At 35.4% G+C, this 18588-nt stretch overlaps 3 protein-coding genes across 4 annotated transcripts in view; all 3 read left to right on the plus strand.

Moving 5' to 3' along the window:
- The window catches only part of LOC146163041 (usherin-like), a 49677-nt gene extending 47295 nt beyond the window's left edge, over positions 1-2382 (plus strand). The window contains exons 75-79 of the mRNA XM_083382803.1: positions 322-498; positions 875-979; positions 1168-1464; positions 1549-1954; positions 2340-2382. Coding sequence (XP_083238929.1) covers positions 322-498; positions 875-979; positions 1168-1464; positions 1549-1954; positions 2340-2382 — 1028 coding nt within the window. The remainder of the gene's footprint in view (positions 1-321; positions 499-874; positions 980-1167; positions 1465-1548; positions 1955-2339) is intronic.
- Positions 2383-7256: 4874 nt separating this feature from the next.
- Positions 7257-11924, plus strand: LOC146163042 (uncharacterized). 2 transcript variants are annotated; one of them, XM_083382237.1, is made up of 6 exons: positions 7257-7447; positions 7550-8012; positions 8225-8434; positions 8504-8683; positions 10074-10147; positions 10765-11924. In XM_083382237.1, exons 3-6 carry the CDS (start codon positions 8383-8385, stop codon positions 10903-10905), a joined length of 447 nt encoding a protein of 148 aa, XP_083238363.1. In that variant the 5' UTR covers positions 7257-7447; positions 7550-8012; positions 8225-8382; the 3' UTR covers positions 10906-11924. The 2 variants fall into 2 exon arrangements, with proteins under 2 accessions (XP_083238363.1, XP_083238364.1); XM_083382238.1 differs by having other exon boundaries at positions 7257-8012.
- Positions 11925-11942: 18 nt separating this feature from the next.
- On the plus strand, positions 11943-14294 carry LOC146163043 (receptor-interacting serine/threonine-protein kinase 1-like). The gene is made up of 2 exons (XM_083382239.1): positions 11943-12384; positions 13338-14294. The coding sequence occupies exons 1-2, from the start codon at positions 12175-12177 to the stop codon at positions 13455-13457; spliced, it is 330 nt and encodes a 109-aa protein (XP_083238365.1). The 5' UTR covers positions 11943-12174; the 3' UTR covers positions 13458-14294.
- Positions 14295-18588: the final 4294 nt, after the last annotated feature.

The following is an 18588-nucleotide window of genomic DNA, read 5'->3' on the forward strand; positions in this document are numbered from 1 at the left end:
GCAGTTAGTCTTCAGCAACAAAACAGCTCTCAGTTCAAACTTGGTCTCGTTTGAGAAAAGCATCGACATTATATGCTAGCTTGATAAGCCCAACCACTTCGAACAAAAATCAGTCAGCAAAGTTTTAAAAAACTTAAACAAAAATATGCTTTTTGCGAAAATAAATGACATCATCCGTATATCTTAATTCGAAAGAAATAGTATTATGTGTTTTGTTGGAGGGCAAGGTTCGGTTATGGAAACACACTAAGTGTGGCTTTATATAACTCTACATATCTGGTTCGAAGGAAAACAACTTTTAAACCCCTCTTTTCATTGCAGCGCCTCTCTACACTTCACCGTTGGTTGCCAGTAGCAACATCAGCGTGATTGTGATTGGCTGGCCCAACTCCTTCCGACTCAACAGCGTCCTCATGCGGTACGAGCTCACAGATCGAGGCGAAATTATTTACGCTGGGGTGGATTCGTTCTTCCACCTCAGACGCACTTCGCTCCAAGGTGAAACTACTTTAAATCATTTTTTTTTCATCACAGAAATATTATTACGTTTCGTTTATGACGTAATATTAGGTGGTAAATGTGCTGTGACGTTACACGGAATATGATTTTTCTCGATTTATTATATTACCAGGTAAATGTTGAAATGAGGATGTTAATAAGATTAATTTGAGAAAAGTAATTAAACACTTAAAAGACTTTTCATGGAACGAATCATTTATTTTAGGCTTTTGGAAAATTTCAGAAAATCATTTGAACGCCTAAATTTTCATGATTTACTGCCTTGCCAAACTACCTTGATTGCCTTCATGCAAATATAACCTCTGCTTCTTGCTTGTTATTTCTTTTGTAACATTTTCACATTATTACGTCACAGTTCATCGCTTCCGGGTCACCGCTTATACTGACACCGGTTCAGCTCAAACCCAAGCCTTCACATGGGATTCCACAAAGACCGAGGGAAAAGGAGGTACGAACCGATGTGAAAATACATGGTAACCTACGCTATTTAACCAAATATTTGAATATCATGTTCAAAGTTAGATACCAATTATTTCTTAATTTTTAATACAAACTTTATTTTTACTTTAGCCCTGGTTATTCTTGAAAATAATATTTTTACAGGTTTATGTTAAGTTTGTTGTATTTGAAAAAAAAAATTATATTTAGACATCCTCATTCCTAGTTCAGAAGATTATGACCAAACAAACAAAGACAACAACGGTGATATTATGACGTCACAACTTCCCTTTTACCAGAACATGTGGTTTGTGGTTGCCATGGCAACCCTGCTCATACTGCTCGTGTTTGCCGCCCTAGTGGTGGCGTTACGCCGCATGAGGGCGCCAGACAGACAGCGCTCACCACTTAAGGCGCCACCTGGCGGTCGTCGTTTCCCGCCAAGTAGTGACGTCATGATGGGATCTCTACCGCCGTATAGTGGAGGGGATTATGCTCTTCATGTGAGTTTTGTGAAATTTAAAAAAATGATTCTTTATGACGTAATAAAACTACTTTGTGTGCAACAGAGCCGACCTTTGACCCCTGGAGCGATGCGGCGTTCTGATTCGCTGGAATCGTTTCACCGCAGCAGGAGCCACCTGATTGGTCCACACGATATCAGCTTCGACCAATCGCTGTTCACCGACAAGCACGTGGTCGAGTGTAACGACCAATGGGAGCGCGTCTACGACGACAGCTTGACGTTCATTGGTCGACCGGGAGCGTTTGAAAAGCGCGGTTTGTCAGCTGCTCGCGGCGACAGCGGGATGGTGAGTGACAGGCGGGACGCGCAGCCCTATTCAAGCAGAGTTCCGAGGGTTAGGGTTCGAATCCCACCGCGAGTTAATTACGTCAGTGATGACGACACGTATGGCGATGACGCGTCTGATATTGCCATGACAACCACGAAGCAGACTTACCTGCCGGAAGTTAGAAGGGGAGGAGGGCCGAGGAGGTATTTAAGGAAAAGATCCGATAAAAAAGTCCCTCTCACGTTTCATTACCAGAAGGATGGGCCTTACACTGTGATATAAACAATAAGTAGAAGTGGGTTAATTAATCCTTAAGCAAACTTTGTGTTTATCATTGTTGTGTTGATTCTATGTACATATAGTTTGGTGATATTTTGTGTGTTTTTCACGCTTACTACTTTGGCAATTTCCACGGAGTGCTTAAAACAAGTAAGTGGACACAAATAAATAAATGGTTTCAATCTTGTTGTTTTGATTGGCTGAAAACAACCATACAATTTATATTTTTAACTTCACATTGTTTATACACTGAATATTATTTCTAAGTAATTTATAAATGTTATAACTCAATTTATTGTGTTTTTTTAGTTTGAAGGAGACGAAATCTCTGCAACTAAAGAAACTCCAATAAAATTCGTGGACACGCATTTATAGATCACAGCTCTTCAGTGTTTTTTACTTAGATCTTTCTCGCATTTCTGTGTTTTTTTTTCAGAATAAACTTATTGTGTATTGTAACATTGCTTGGTGTTATGTTAAGTGCAAAAGGACTGCGGGAGTTATCTGGCGTAATTCGATTTTTAAAGCTAAATTTAAAATACGCTGATTTTTCTGGTGAAAACAATCAAAGGTGTGCGGGGAATTACTGTTCAATGTAGCTCCGAATTCTGGGATGTGATTCTAGTGAAAGCCAATGCGGAATATAACAGGGCGGCCTAAAAAACGTAAACAATGTTAACATAAACTATTACGCTCTACCTATGGGAACAGGAATCTTATGCGCCCTTGTGATTACACAACTTCTTATTTCTACAAGTTTATCGTTAAGCGCAGGGCTAAAAAAGCAGTAACTTTACAGCGGCAGGCAAATGCCCAAACTTGTCACACGAGTTTATACAAATCACTTAAGCTCACCCAGCGTTGAAATGCAAAAAGTTGCATTAAAAGATGTCATTGATTCGCTCAAAGTAAAAAAAACGCCTTTAAATCGTTTAAGTTGCCCAAACCTTCATTTTCGGTGGTGCGGTGACACGCACGACGCCTTTGGGTTGAAACGATTTTGTTAAAATGGGTTAAGACACACATAAACGTGAGTTAGATTCGTGCGGAGAGCAAAAAATTTTTGCATTAACTTAGTTAGGCCTTTAATAGGTTAAAAATACATTTGGGGGCGTGGTCACGTGCCCGTCCTGGATTCGTTTATGGATTCAAAACGGTTTTTATTTTTAAATATTGGGAACCAGGATCCTAATTTTATGTCCCGTATCCAGGGTTGTTGTTTTGCACTCGGCCACTCGACAATACGAGTGCAATTTGCTCCGGGCGAGTAATGATTGACACCTACTCACACGACTGACGAGTGCCCTTAAGCTACCATTGGTTGTTGTTCTTATTAGACCTACTGGCTGCCTTATGTTTGGTATGTTTCAAACCGATTTTTGTCCGGAGCTTTTTTTTTAAAAAGTACATCTTATAACTTTTAATTTTCAGACAGACATGGAGTAGAGTAGTATGTACGTGCATATAAAAGGTTTAGGTGGCTGCACCCCTAGGGACCTTCGATTTGGGGACAAAATTATAAAATAATGTGACGTCATCGTTTTAGTTCGGTGTAGCTATCGACTCCCATCTAGCGGTTGAAAAAAAATTAATACAATATTCGTTAATATTTGATTGCTTTGTTCAGCTCGCGAAGCGACGAAGCGACTTGGCACCATACTGCGCCTTTTATTAAAAATAAAAAAAACATAAAAACACTAAGCTTGAAAATATGCCACCCCTCACAGAATATACAACAACCGCACCTCGTCTAGTTTAGTGCTGAATAAGTGTACTTTCTAAAAAACTAGCTTCTAGCTTCTGGGTCTTTGACTTTTATTCGCAAACAGCATAAAATTTTTAAAGAAATTATTTTTTAAAGAAATTAACGCTAACCTGCACCCTAACCCAAACAATACGCGTTGTGGTATGCGGTATTGTTTTGTTTTTTTGCATAACTTTTCACGTACATAAGTGAAAGAGCGCCGTAAAATGTAAATGAGGAAGTTCATGTATTTGTTCTACTTTAATATTGGGGATTAAAGTTGTATGAGAAATGTAAGACATAACAATGATGGCTTGTGGTTAGTTGATGCAAAGTGGAACAACCTTTCAAGATGGCAGACCAGGTATGCTTGGTTTGAACACTTTGTTTTTTTACTTTATCCAGATAATTTATAATCTTGAATACTGCTGTACATTTGAATCACAAACAAATGTTAAGTTAAAGACTTCAGAACAGTTTTGTTAATCCTTTCACAACGTTTCCATTAAGTTAGGCCTTTAACACTAAGATGCAACAGGACTCACAACAAAAAATGCAAATTGTACAACATAGTATTTCAGTGTTGAGTGTGCGGTGCACGTTATGCGGTAGCAAAAAATACTTTATAATGAAACAATTTTCGGCCCTTGTCTGCAATAATACCATCTTTTTTTAAGAATAAAAAAAATGAGATTGCAAAAAGATAGGAATGTGGGAGAATATTAATATATTTTTGACAATTTTGCAGTTTAAAATTGCCCAGCCATAATTCTTCCCAATTTCCCGTGGCTATAGTAAAGTAATTTGTAAAATTTGCACGGCTGAAAATGGAGTACTATACTGAAAACTGTTAGCACGTCAAAGCCATTTTTTGCGACTGACCACATTTTACGTTGATTTTTACATGAAATGCTTGGCTATGACCGTGGCAGAACGGTTCTTACTTTCCAACCTGGTTTGTTACTTCATTTTGTTAGTGAAAATGCATCCAAGTTTTACTGTTGGACAAACTTCTTTGAACCTCTCCAGTAGTTCACTTGGTTTTGAAGGGTTTGTTTTGGGGGGATACCAATTTTTTACGGTTGTTCAGTATTGTGGTCATTTTACTTGTTTGGGCTTTATTTAGTCACAACCGCTGTTGCAAACAGGGTAGCAACCAACCCAATTATCTATGCTGCCATCTAGCAGCAACTGTATTTTACAAAATTATCATCTCTGTCATATGTCGCACCATGACAAAATGCTTCGGCCATATAAGATAAATCTAACGGGCTTTATCACATTATTTGTTGTTCCGAAATGTGTTTCGTAAATTTATTTGTTGTTTCAAGATAATGAATTCAGATTGAGTTTACACATTGCTACTTTTGTACAATGTGCACACTTTTTTTTAAACTGTCTGCTAAGATAAAGTAAGCACGCTTAAACGTTCCAAGTTTTATATCCCAGTCTGGAAAGTATGGCAGATCTTGTGGGTGCACTGCCGAAAAAATCATACATTACATTGTAAACGATGCCGATGCAATAAATAAGGGTGTTTTTACGTATTTGAAATGCAGTTCAAATATTTTCTGGTTGCACTTTTAAAAGTTAAAAAAATAACTCGCGGGTGCACTTGCAATATCTTCTACAGTGGGTTATATCTAGAAGCGATTGAGTTGAAAATAATGCATAACTTCTTGTGGGTTTCAAAAAGTTCTGTGAAGAGAATTAGGCCGCCAATGCCTTCCTATTATACTTATGCTTGGTATTTTGACTAGATTGAAACCCTAGTTTGTTATTTGCGGTATTGGAATTGTCCTATGAGAAATGTTGCCTAATTTGTTTGAAATCATCCTAAGGCCATATTAACCCAAACTTGTTAATATACTCAGCGGCAGCACGTTCTATTCGTTCTATTTGACTTCAGACATAAGACCAAAATAAAAACAACATCAGTGTTGGAATAAAACACAGTTCAGAATAAGAACAAAATAGGACTAATATCTAAAATTTGTCATATGGTCTAAATTAAAATAAGTCTCAAACCCGTCGAAATAATACCTAAATTGACCAAATCAGGTCTAAACAACACTTTACCTAATCCCAAACCCAACCCCTAAGTACATCAATAACTCCACTAATAAGTTCAACACTAACTCTTTTTCTATTCCCACCCATTACCCACCAATCTACCCCCAACAAGTTCAAATAATCTGGTGCCAAAACAGCAGCACCCTAACAGCATCAGACAAACTACGATGCTTGAATGTTGACACCAAAACGGCTGATGTCAGACTCATGGCCCCCGGTCGTCCCATGTCCTCTCCCTACAGTTTGGGGCATTATGTTGCCCATTTAGGCTTTATTGCGATGAATTTAGGACTTATTGTAACATTTTTATGTCTTATTCAGTCGATTAAGTTCTTATTATGAAAACATGCACACATATGTGTGTGCTTACAACTGAAATCTAGCCCTGTCGTTGATATTACTTAATATTTGTTGTATTATGTCGTTGATCTTATTACTATGGTTTTATACATTTTTGCGGAATTGCTTTTGGGGGTTTTATTGTGTGTTCTCTTTTTATTTTGCATTTCATTGAAGTATAACACTAAATTATAACCAGGCTGTGCAAAACCACACATCTTATGAAAATTCTAATTGTTGTCTATTGAGTAAACATTGTTGTTCACAGATTTTTAAATATAATTGTGATAAAAGGACAAACTTTTCAAATCCTGGTATCTACCATTTTTACCAATGTTGTAATAAAATCGTGAATGTACTTTGTCTGTGGTTAGATTTGATCATTGCCAATTTACAAAATGTAAAAACTGAGAATAGCAAAATCACTAATTAATCATTGCAAACAAAGTTACTCCATTGCGTTTATTTTCTTTACTTGATGAATACTGGAGTTTAAACTGTGAAGCAAAACTTTGTTTACTGTTGTCCTTTGTTGACCTGGCTTCGCGACACTTGCATATGATTGACATCAGTTCAAAATACTGAAAGTTGACTTTTCAACGAAACCTTATCGTATGTTGCATTTTCGTTGAGATTTTCAATTCACACGGCACAACACCAATTTTTAAAAGCAAAAAAATCCAAGGCACAGGTTGAGGGTTTGCGTTACGGCAATCTTTTACAACATTAGGCTCGGGGCAGTTTTAGTAAAGAGTGTTTTTACTGATTGAAACATTTTTTGGGTTAAAGATATAACTATGCGATAAGTTTGTTTACTATTGAGCAAATTATTTTTCTTTTGAAGTAAAATGGGATGATTATTACTTTAAGCTATTTTTTATTATGTGTTAGTGTACAAATTTTGTGTTTAATTTAAGTGAAGGCTGTGTAATTTATTCATTGTTTTCATTAGTTAATTTCTTTTTTAGGTTAGCATTTTGGTGGTATTCTAAAATTTGTTAGTTTATATTAAATATTTGTTTGGTACTGTCATAACTTAATTGATATAGCAACATTTGTTTTTACAAAACGTGTCATTCTCTTCCAAACTAGTAGCATTTGACGCAAGTGGGTTTTTAACCAGCAAAGATATAACTCACTACGTTGGCTGCGGAGGTTTTGCTCATGTTCGAATTTGTGAACATCCAAAGCTAGGAAAAGTTGTGGCAAAGTGTTTCTCAATCACAGGAACAAATGAAGATATAGAAAAACGCCTCAATGAGTTAGACTGTTGTTTATTTTCAACATTTAATGTTGCTGTTGTAAATTTTTCACTAAATGTAAACCTTATTTTTTTTAAATACGTTTCATTTTTTATGCTCAGCGTTAAAAGAGAAGCAGATGTGTTGGTTCGAATGACTCATCATCATATTGTAAAAATATATGGCATCACAAACTGGAGTTTTAACATAGTTGCCATTATCCTGGAGTATATTGAGTGTGGAAATCTTGATGGTTTACTCCAATCAAGTGATGAGATAAGTTTGGATCAACAACGCCTAATTGCCTCGCAAATTAACTCAGCTCTTAAATGCCTTCACAACCATCCAGATGGTAAAAGTTTTTACCATGGAGATGTCAAACCAGCTAATGTGCTTCTTGACAAGCGATTAAATGTAAAATTGGCAGACTTTGGTTCTGTAAATATGGTCAAAGCTACTGGGTGGGACTCTACAACTTTAGATGTAGCAGCAACAACACAGAACACTGCACGTTATACAGCTCCTGAGCTGATGGATGGATGGAATTGAAGCCAATCGAGGTGGTCCTCCTTCAGATATGTACAGGTAGGCGAGTTATTTAAAAACATATTCATGTAATTTTATCAGGCATAATGTTTGAGGTGGATAATTATAGTTTACTAAAGTAAAACAAAAAAAAATTTAAACTTTTAAACATGTCAAAAGTGAGACAGTAATGTTATTAACCAGGTTGTTTTTACTTTGTAAGCTTTTCAATGGTCGTAATACTAACAGAAAGCTGATTTATATGTTCACAGTTACGGCATGTTGTTATATGAGATGATCTTCAGAACCCGGGTCTACGAAGGAGCACAACTTTCCGAATTCCAGCTTTCCATTCTCATTTTCAAAGGTGAAAGACCTCGCTTAAACAAAGTAGAAGAGGTTGAAGCCTCTTTGACAAACCTTTGAACTGATGCAGAAATGCTGGGATGGAAACCCAACAAAAAGACCAACTGCCAAAGAAGGTATTTTGCAATCTGTATAGTAACAGTCGGTAACTATATTATGCTTTCTGTATTAAAAATTTTTTTTAGTTGGAAAATATTTGGAAAGTGTAAATGAAAATGATTCCCAATTGGAGAGTGAAAAAAGGGCAATTTCCAAGAAGTTAAGTCGACCTCACAAAACAGCCCAACAACTGACAAGCCTGTCAAGTTTCCTTCCACCATTTAGGGAAGCCCCAGATTCCCCCACAGTAACAATGGAAGGAAAATGTAAGTTTTGAGCTACTTATCTATTTCAGTGTCGAGCAAATTAATCAATGTAAAAGTCATTGCAAGAAAATGCAAACAACAGTGGTCTGTAAAATCACCAGTGTCAATACAATCTGGTAACCTATGTAAGTTTTGAACAAAACAACTTGCACAGCAAAATTTTGGTACGTTTTTTTTGCTTGCTGTGGCCCTTGTACAATTTTAAGTTGTTTAGGCATGGTGTTGATATGTTGGTTGAAGCAACATGCGCAACAGGTGCCAGCAGAGAGGTATAAACTGCCTCAAGATTTCGCATTTAAATTTGCGTCGGTAAAATATGTTATTTTGTAAAACCAATAAGTAAATTGTATTAAGAGAAGCCTCTTTTTATAAGGCAAGTCGCACGCCCTGCTTACTTCCCAAGTGACAATAAAGCCTGGCACTTGGCCCCTAAAAAACAAAAACTGGCACTTGACGCCTAAAAGTTTTACTTTCAAGAAAACTTTGAGCCTTTTTTGGCTTAGTTCCAATCTGGCGACATAGTTCACAAATGTCATATAAACGAAGCTTCTTGCAATGCTTCACTGCATCCAACGATCAGTAAATCTTTATTACATAGTGTTGTCATTTATGTATTACAGTGATAATAAATTAAAATTCGACGAGGTACTTGGGGAAGGATCAAAAAGTATATTTGATAAATAGAATTTACATAAATAATGCGTACGGCCATGTTATTACATTTTGACCAGCTACCATGTTTAAAATGCAAATATTAAATACTTTAAATGGTTTAACGTCTATGGTTTGCTATACTTTTGCCAACTTTTACTCGGTAAATTTTTACCATGCCATGGTTCGTGCAATCACTGTTAAAACATACTTTAAATCTGTTGTTTTGATGTTTACATATGTCAGGGCAACAGTAAGCTATGAAGTCCTTTTAGATGAGCAGGCAGTTTTAACAGACCTTCAAATGTTTCTCGGAAAAGCCCTAGCTGTATCTTTTTGGAACAAACAATTAGATATGTTTCATGTAATTAAGTATATATTAATAATTAATATCCTTTTGCAAATTAAATTAGAAGCATACAATGTTATGGAATAGCATTGTGCTTGATTTGTGTTTTTAATAATTATTATTTTTTTTGACAAAAACCTTGTTAGGTGGGCTTTAATGTAGAAAAATTTATAAAAGTAGGCCCCATGGTAAAAATTGATGGAAAAGTACAACCACAATGTCAACATCGTTAAGAAACACTTGTAAATTTGGTCAAATAAAATTTAACTTATCCAAGCCTTTCTACACTGCACCTATGTTGACACAAAAACCTAATCAAGTGTTTAGTAAAACGTTTTGAGTAGTTGTTATACTTTATTGATGTAGCGATTATTCTTGATTTTTCTCTAGTAACAAGTCAAATCACACCACGCATCAACGAAGCTGCGGCAGTCAAGGCAGAACCGTTCGGCAGACATAACTACGTATGTTTAATAAACCTTTCTTATACCTGAATTACTTAACAGGTTTATAGTTGTATAAAGGTATATATGTAGATATTAAAATGGGTTCAACCACAATATTAAGGTGATAAACACACAGTGATAAGTTTTTATCTTTTGACATTTGGTTTCTAGAGGCGTTAACCATTTTTCATCGGAGCGAACCGTGTTGTGCGTTATGTAAAAAAATGGCCAAAACAATACGAAAAATGGTAGTTGATTAATAAGTAGTAACATAGAAAATTAATTTCAAAGAATTTTAAGTAAAGTCTAAAGAAAAATGTAAAACTTTTGTTTTTCTCTAAAGTGATTGAACCCAATGCGAAATCAAGTATATTGGATAAATAATCCAATTTGTTTTTCTATTGTCGCTCGCAAACAGAAATTATTAGAACAACCACCTTAGTGTATTACAAACGAAATATTTTAAGGACATCGCTGCGTTGTTAAAGATTTAGTTTTTTAAAATTGCCTTAGCCGGTAACCCGTAAGCACTCGTACTTTTTAATTGTGAGAACAGACACTTAAATCGAATTTAATTTATTGATTTTATAAGTTCTGACGACGAACTTCATATTTTAATACGTCATTTCTTGAAGACACCTGCCAGCACATTCGATGAGCGGACCTACTGCGCTGATCCATTTTTAGATAACAGCACAGTGGCTAAACAGCACGGAGGTAATATATGCGACGAAGCAAGCACTAGTAGATCGCCACCGTCACACGGAAATGGTTAGTTTTTAAATTTCTTATCTTGTTTGGAAATCGCAGATCAGGGTATGTTAAACGTAGGAAAGATTAGGAAAGAAAAACGTCGAAATTCCAATTTTTTGCGTGGTATGTTTCAAGGGCAGTTACAATCACGAATGCATAACTTCATTTATTCGCATGTCTTAAACATTCGTCTCTTCTTAAAACTGATGTCGCGTCGCAGGAATATCAAAGCCCATACAGAAGTAGGTGGTGTTTCATGAACGTTTCGAATTAGTTCTAAAATAATGGCCGGAGGTTTTGGTTAGATGTAATAAGAATATAAGCCTTTTTGAACGTTTCGAATAAATATTCATTCATTTCAAACATCATATTCAACCCTGATGAACTTAAGACTTTACACCAAACTGCTGTTTTGTTTTTAACGACAAATCTCAAATTTTACCAAACCATTTTATTAGTATAATACAGTATATTATAAAACCGCACATTTTTATTTATTGACTGTGTGTTGTTGTTATTTTTACTTTGTTTTCAGTTACTGTCAACGTGAACGTGGATTTCGATCGTAGCGGCGGAACGTTTAGGCAGACAAGAAGCCCAATAAGACCGCAACTAATTCCCGGTTACCGTACGTACAGCGTATACCGCTTGTAACAACAATTATGGACAATTCAACAATTATGGACAATTCAACACGGCGTAAAACCCTTAGTTTTGTTTCAAACCAAAAGTTCAAAAGTTGGTCTAGGATTAAGGCGGTCCGTTTTAAAAATGATTTTACAACAGTCAAATTGTATCCCTTGATTAGCAGCGAAACCAGCTATTTTAGTAATGTTAAGATGCAGTAGTTTAGGGCTGTGGTCACCAAACTTTTTTATCACGAGCCGCATTTTCCTTTCGGCCTGACGATCGGACGGATAACTCTAAAAAATGATCGCCGGCCAATATTATAACATGAAGGAAAATAAACCAAATATTTACTAAAATTTTCTGGTACGCGAGCCATAGTTTTGTGACTCCTAGTTTAGGATATTTACTGTGAAGATTTGGGGGTAAGGGGCGTACCTCAGGTCGGGAAAAAATATTACAGTCCTAGTATTTCGCGAATTTCATGTAGTAATTTTGTTTTAAAATGCATTAACTTTCTGTTTTTTTCAACCGAAAGCTTAATGTGTGCAGGCAATGTTTTCAATACACTTTTTTAACTAACAGTTATACATATATGTATTTATCCAAACCAAATTTTGTTCTCATTAGTGTTTCAGTTAACGTATCCCTATTCTGTGTTTCCCATGATCGACAACGTTTCCGTATATGTTTCCCAACGTAACATTACCACCTCCCTGGCAGGTTCAACCAGGGTTATGGTCCTTTACGATGTGGACGCGGTGGCGCGAAACATAGGGGCGCAGTGGAGAATAATGGCCCGCTTCATGGGATTATCAGACGGAGAGATCGATGCCATCAATCACGATTACGATCGCGAGGGAATATACGAAAAGGTAACACTTCCAACCACGCGCAGAGCTTCCTAAACTGGGGTTAGCTATTCTGAACTATAAGTGTGCTATCGAATCGGATCAGATCCCATACCAAGTTGGTTTAGCAATATCAGCCTTGAATTTTCGATTACTAGCAGCGATTCCACCTTGAAATGTAAATTAGTGAACTTTCGTAGCTAAACATGAAACAGATATGGCTTAATAACCTAGTTCAAAAAAATGTCTGTTTTAATTTTATCTACTTTGCTTGTTTGGGCGTAGTAGTGAGGTCATTGAATATTGGATCGCCATTCTTTACTTAAATTATCGCCCATCGAAATAAAATTATCCAGCATCCCTAATCCGGGACAGACAAAAAACTGTTATATGTTTATTATTACCTTTCGACATGTAAATGACAAAAAAATATTGAAATGCGCATCACTTTAACAAATATGTGCAAAAGCAGACTGCGAGAAATATTCTGTTAGTCCAAAACATTTAATTACCTTACTTTTGACTTGGACCTAATCACACTCGGCCGTTTTTTTCAATTTTAACGGCAAAACGTATTCCGCCATAAACCGACATCATCAGTCTATCTCAATTTAGATCCTTTCTAAACGAAGATTTAACTAATTGAAGCATATATTAGCAGACTCTTTTTTTTAAATCATCAAAATTTGAGAATCTTGCGGGAGCAATATTGTTTTAATGTCATTATTTTATTTTTTATTTTGAACTTACAAAAAATTTGGTAAGAGAATTGGGAAAGCGTCGCTGTCGTACTAACGCTGGGTATTTTGGATCGACGCAAAAAAGGTTGGAAAACAGTGATTTAAAACTTCCAAACAAACCAAAGTTTAAAAACCACCGGTCATTATAATATGTACTTTTCACCACTCCTTGTATCAAATCTAAATAATGAAATCCCTATTGTTTACCTATAACGAATTTGCTTCTTATAATTTCAGGCCTACCAGGCGGTGAAGTGGTGGGAAAAGCGTCATGGAAGTCAAGTGACCATCGGCGAATTAGTCGACATTCTCCTACAAATACGCGAGCGCCGTATCGCAGTACTCATAAGCCTCTAATAATAAGCTGTATAGTGTATACACAGCGCCATCCAGCCCCGAGTTCATTTATTTAAGCTCTAGATCATTCCTTTTTTCTGTTTTTCATGCTCCCTAAGGGGAATTAACTTTCTTGACACCAACAAAACTTTTACATGTAGGGTGTTTGTTTATTATTTGTTATTATTTCATGCGTGTTGTTGCGTTACTTGTGGCGGTTCTAGTCATTTTTGTTTGCGCATTTCTAATTCCGTCAAGTTTGTTTGTTTTTTTACTGAAAACTTTTTTGGACTTTCTAATTACTAACGAAAACGAGTCACCCTAAAAAAAATAGACGAATTGGTTTGTATTTTTAGCCTTAGAAAGATGAACAATTTCTTCGGTATTGTGTTAATTTCTAAATGCACTTGAAAATTAAACGTGCTCCAAACAAATGTTTTTTTTTTTTGCACTGGAAATAAAACTTTTCTAAACCATAACTGAGTCGTTGAAAAAATAGAGGTTAAAAAAAAGATTTAAACAAAGAATCCTGGCAACAGCATTGATCCTATCTATATCAAGCTGTAGCTTGTTTTTGTTAAACCTTCCACTGTTACAAAAATAATACATTTACTGTATATTTAAGAAGGATTTAAATTTTTTGCGTGTTTTAACCTTAAGCCCCTGAATGTTCCTAGCGGTATGTACAGTATAGTTTAATTTTATGGAATAACTCAATCGCCATTTGACTCAAAACAGAATCGTATAACTCGCTAAATGCGCTTAGCAACTCGAGGCTTAACCTTTTAAGTTGGCCAGTTTTTGTCAATCCTGTAAATTATCATTTTTCAATGCGGTTTTGTACTTTTCTCTTATTTTTATCGACTTATATGCAATTTTGTTCGCTTAATTACTCACAGTCCGTAAGTCACTGATCAAACAAAACGGCTTAATAAAAGAATTATTTCTTTCTCGCGTTGTTCTGTTTGAACAGAAACTTTTATAACAGTGGTTCCCAACCTTCTGTGACTTACAGCACACCCTAGAAATAATAAGTGTATTGTCGCACCCCTTGTAAATTTTTTTGTTAAGTTATTTACTATAATGTCATAATAAACGGAACTGGGACAACACACATCACTCTACGCAAAGCAGAATAATTTAATTTATACTACTCAAATCGTTCACAACTAGTTGTGAGAGGCTCAAAAAAACAAAGCGCGAAAACACGTAATTGAAAACCACGGATAACCATTGTAAAAGATACGCTCGCAACTGTTCATCTGACTCACACAACGCCTCTAGTGGTGGAAACCATCTCCATTGTGACCCTTGTCGACAATCGACATATCCTGTATTTTGAAGATCGCATTGTTTCGAAACAACAAGAATAGTTACGTAACAATGGAATGGGCTTCGGCGGAAATTTTTTTATGCAAACAAAACCAGATAAACAAAATATAAATTTGTGAATCCAAGGTTTTGTCAAAAAAAGAAGCTACTCGCGTACCGCCTGAAAAGCCTTCGCTTACCACAGGTTTGAACCCCTGATTTACATGAATGTAATTTTTTTGTTTTTATTCTTACTATTAAATAAAGGTATAGATTCGTATTTGTCAATCCTTACTATAAAAAAATTCCGCTGTAAAGAAATATACAAAAGTTGTTTACTGTTTCCGGCATCGCTTAATAAATGTTTTAGATTAAAACTTTGGTTTTCTTTAAAGTGGTAACAATGGATATTTGGTTATACATGAGTAACTTGGATTTTATAGGCTTGCCATATTTTAGTAAATTCAAAATGTTGCAACTTTCTAACAAACGTTATTTTAAGTTATATACATGAGTCTATAAAGCATTTATCATTAAAATTTAAAGCAATCAAAATCGAACATGCTAATTACAATTCATGGATAAAGTATAGTGTGGGAGCACGAGATTAGTTTAGGTGAAGCTTCTGACTCTCGTTTTAAGGTTGCTTGAAGGTTGCGTGCATATAACTCGTTAGCCAACCACAAGACGTATAGGTTAATAGGATTGTATTATATGATAAGCGAACAACCAGTTAAACTATAGAAGGCGGACAAGTTAGCATATAGGAGATGCTACTTGCAATATCAAAGTTGCGAACAGCAAGACGATAACTGAGAAGAAGTTTTTTTACAAGCGGAAGGCGGTTTTAAGTGCACAAATCCCTGTCCTGACGCACAGAGATAATGCAAGCCAACAACTACTTAGCACTTTGGAGCGAGTAGGCGATAAATCTGTGGCACAAGCAAATACATCACAAAAGTTACTGTAAACACAATCTTTTAGTCGGTAAGTTATAGCCGTGCGCTACAATAGCCCTCAAAACCATATTTTTGTTCCAATTTTTATCTATGTTGGTCCAAAAAATTCTTGTTTGGCTTTATTTTATGTTTTAACCCGCTTATGAGATTTTTTGCAACCCGAATGGACTTTGCGTTCTATGGCGCACAACTTAACTTAAATATTCTCACCACAGCTTAACTTAAATATTCTCAGCACAACTTAACTTGAAATATTCTCAGCACAGCTTAACTTAAATATTCCCAGCACAGCTTAACTTAAATATTCTCAGCACAACTTAACTTAAATATTCTCAGCACAGCTTAACTTAAATATTCTCAGCACAGCTTAACTTAAATATTCTCAGCACAGCTTAACTTAAATATTCTAAGCACAGCTTAACTTAAATATTCACAACACAACTTAACTTAAATATTCTCAGCACAGCTTAACTTAAATATTCTCAGCACAGCTTAACTTAAATATTCTCAGCACAACTTAACTTAAATATTCTCAGCACAACTTAACCTAAATATTCTCAGCGCAGCTTAACTTAAATATTCTCAGCACAACTTAACTTAAATATTCTCAGCACAACTTAACCTAAATATTCTCAGCGCAGCTTAACTTAAATATTCTCAGCACAACTTAACCTAAATATTCTCAGCGCAGCTTAACTTAAATATTCTCAGCACAACTTAACTTATATATTCTCAGCACAGCTTAACTTAAATATTCTCAGCACAACTTAACTTATATATTCTCAGCACAGCTTAACTTAAATATTGTCAGCACAACTTAACTTAAATATTCTCAGCACAACTTAACTTAAATATTCTCAGCACAACTTAACTTATATATTCTCAGCACAGCTTAACTTAAATATTCTCAGCACAACTTAACCTAAATATTCTCAGCGCAGCTTAACTTAAATATTCTCAGCACAACTTAACTTATATATTCTCAGCACAACTTAACTTAAATATTCTCAGCACAACTTAACTTATATATTCTCAGCACAACTTAACTTAAATATTCTCAGCACAACTTAACTTATATATTCTCAGCGCAGCTTAACTTAAATATTCTCAGCACAACTTAACTTAAATATTCTCAGCACAACTTAACCTAAATATTCTCAGCGCAGCTTAACTTAAATATTCTCAGCACAGCTTAACTTAAATATTCTCAGCACAGCTTAACTTAAATATTCTCAGCACAACTTAACTTAAATATTCTCAGCACAGCTTAACCTAAATATTCTCAGCACAGCTTAACTTAAATATTCTCAGCACAACTTAACTTAAATATTCTCAGCACAACTTAACTTAAATATTCTCAGCACAGCTTAACTTATATATTCTCAGCGCAGCTTAACTTAAATATTCTCAGCACAACTTAACTTAAATATTCTCAGCACAGCTTAACTTATATATTCTCAGAACAGCTTAACTTAAATATTCTCAGCACAACTTAACCTAAATATTCTCAGCGCAGCTTAACTTAAATATTCTCAGCACAACTTAACTTATATATTCTCAGCACAGCTTAACTTAAATATTCTCAGCACAACTTAACTTAAATATTCTCAGCACAGCTTAACTTAAATATTCTCAGCACAACTTAACTTAAATATTCTCAGCACAGCTTAACTTAAATATTCTCAGCACAACTTAACTTAAATATTCTCAGCACAGCTTAACTTAAATATTCTCAGCACAGCTTAACTTAAATATTCTCAGCACAACGTAACTTAAAATATTCTCAGCACAGCTTAACTTAAATATTCTCAGCACAACTTAACTTAAATATTCTCAGCACAGCTTAACTTAAATATTCTCAGCACAACTTAACTTAAATATTCTCAGCACAACTTAACTTAAATATTCTCAGCACAGCTTAACTTAAATATTCTCAGCACAACGTAACTTAAAATATTCTCAGCACAGCTTAACTTAAATATTCTCAGCACAACTTAACTTAAATATTCTCAGCACAGCTTAACTTAAATATTCTCAGCACAACTTAACTTAAATATTCTCAGCACAGCTTAACTTAAATATTCTCAGCACAGCTTAACTTAAATATTCTCAGCACAACGTAACTTAAAATATTCTCAGCACAGCTTAACTTAAATATTCTCAGCCCAACTTAACTTATTCTCAGCACAGCTTAACTTAAATATTCTCAGCCAAACTTAACTTAAATATTCTCAGCACAGCTTAACTTAAATATTTCGAGCACAGCTTAACTTAAATATTCCAAGTGTAGAGAAACGACGCATGTCTGTTTGTGCTTGTAATTATAGCGTGTTCGCCTGGTAAAGTGTTAAATATTTCACCTAGATACTCATTTCCTTTCGTGGCCGTTCTGGCAAATCTAGCCGACATTCGACTCAGCTAATCTCCATCGCAGTCGCTCTTGTGCTATATAGTGTCACGCTGCTGTTGGATTAAACACTACAGTCAACTGATGCATGCCTTACTTGCGAGACCCGTTTTTACTGCGCTGTAAGCTCTTTTATTGAAAGCGAGCTATGCTAAATTATGTGAATGTACAATAAATCTATAAGCGACCTGACAGTATGCACTTTGAAATACCATGACAGTTTGTTTTAGTTTCGATTTAGTGGAGTTTAAATAGCACGGTGGTCATGTCCCCCCTGTTGAAATATACACAAGCACAACGTAACTTAAAATGTTCTCAGCACAGCTTAACTTAAATATTCTAAACACAGCTTAACTTAAATATTCTCAGCACAACTTAACTTAAATATTTTCAGCACAGCTTAACTTAATATTCTCAGCACAACTTAACTTAAATAATCTCAGCACAACTTAACTTGAATATTCTCAGCACAGCT

The sequence above is a fragment of the Ascidiella aspersa genome, chromosome 2 (assembly GCF_963924565.1).
Source record: "Ascidiella aspersa chromosome 2, kaAscAspe10.2, whole genome shotgun sequence".
NCBI lineage: Eukaryota > Metazoa > Chordata > Ascidiacea > Phlebobranchia > Ascidiidae > Ascidiella > Ascidiella aspersa.

Bases quoted from the DNA above. Each gene is read 5' to 3' on its own strand.
- LOC146163042 (XM_083382238.1), top strand. From the start codon at position 8,383: ATGCAGAAATGCTGGGATGGAAACCCAACAAAAAGACCAACTGCCAAA. The intron at 8,684-10,073 runs GTAAGTTTTGAG...ATTTTTCTCTAG, and splicing joins AGTAACAATGGAAGGAAAAT to TAACAAGTCAAATCACACCA. The intron at 10,148-10,764 runs GTATGTTTAATA...CATTTCTTGAAG, and splicing joins CGTTCGGCAGACATAACTAC to ACACCTGCCAGCACATTCGA.
- LOC146163043 (XM_083382239.1), top strand. From the start codon at position 12,175: ATGATCGACAACGTTTCCGTATATGTTTCCCAACGTAACATTACCACC. The intron at 12,385-13,337 runs GTAACACTTCCA...TTATAATTTCAG, and splicing joins GCGAGGGAATATACGAAAAG to GCCTACCAGGCGGTGAAGTG.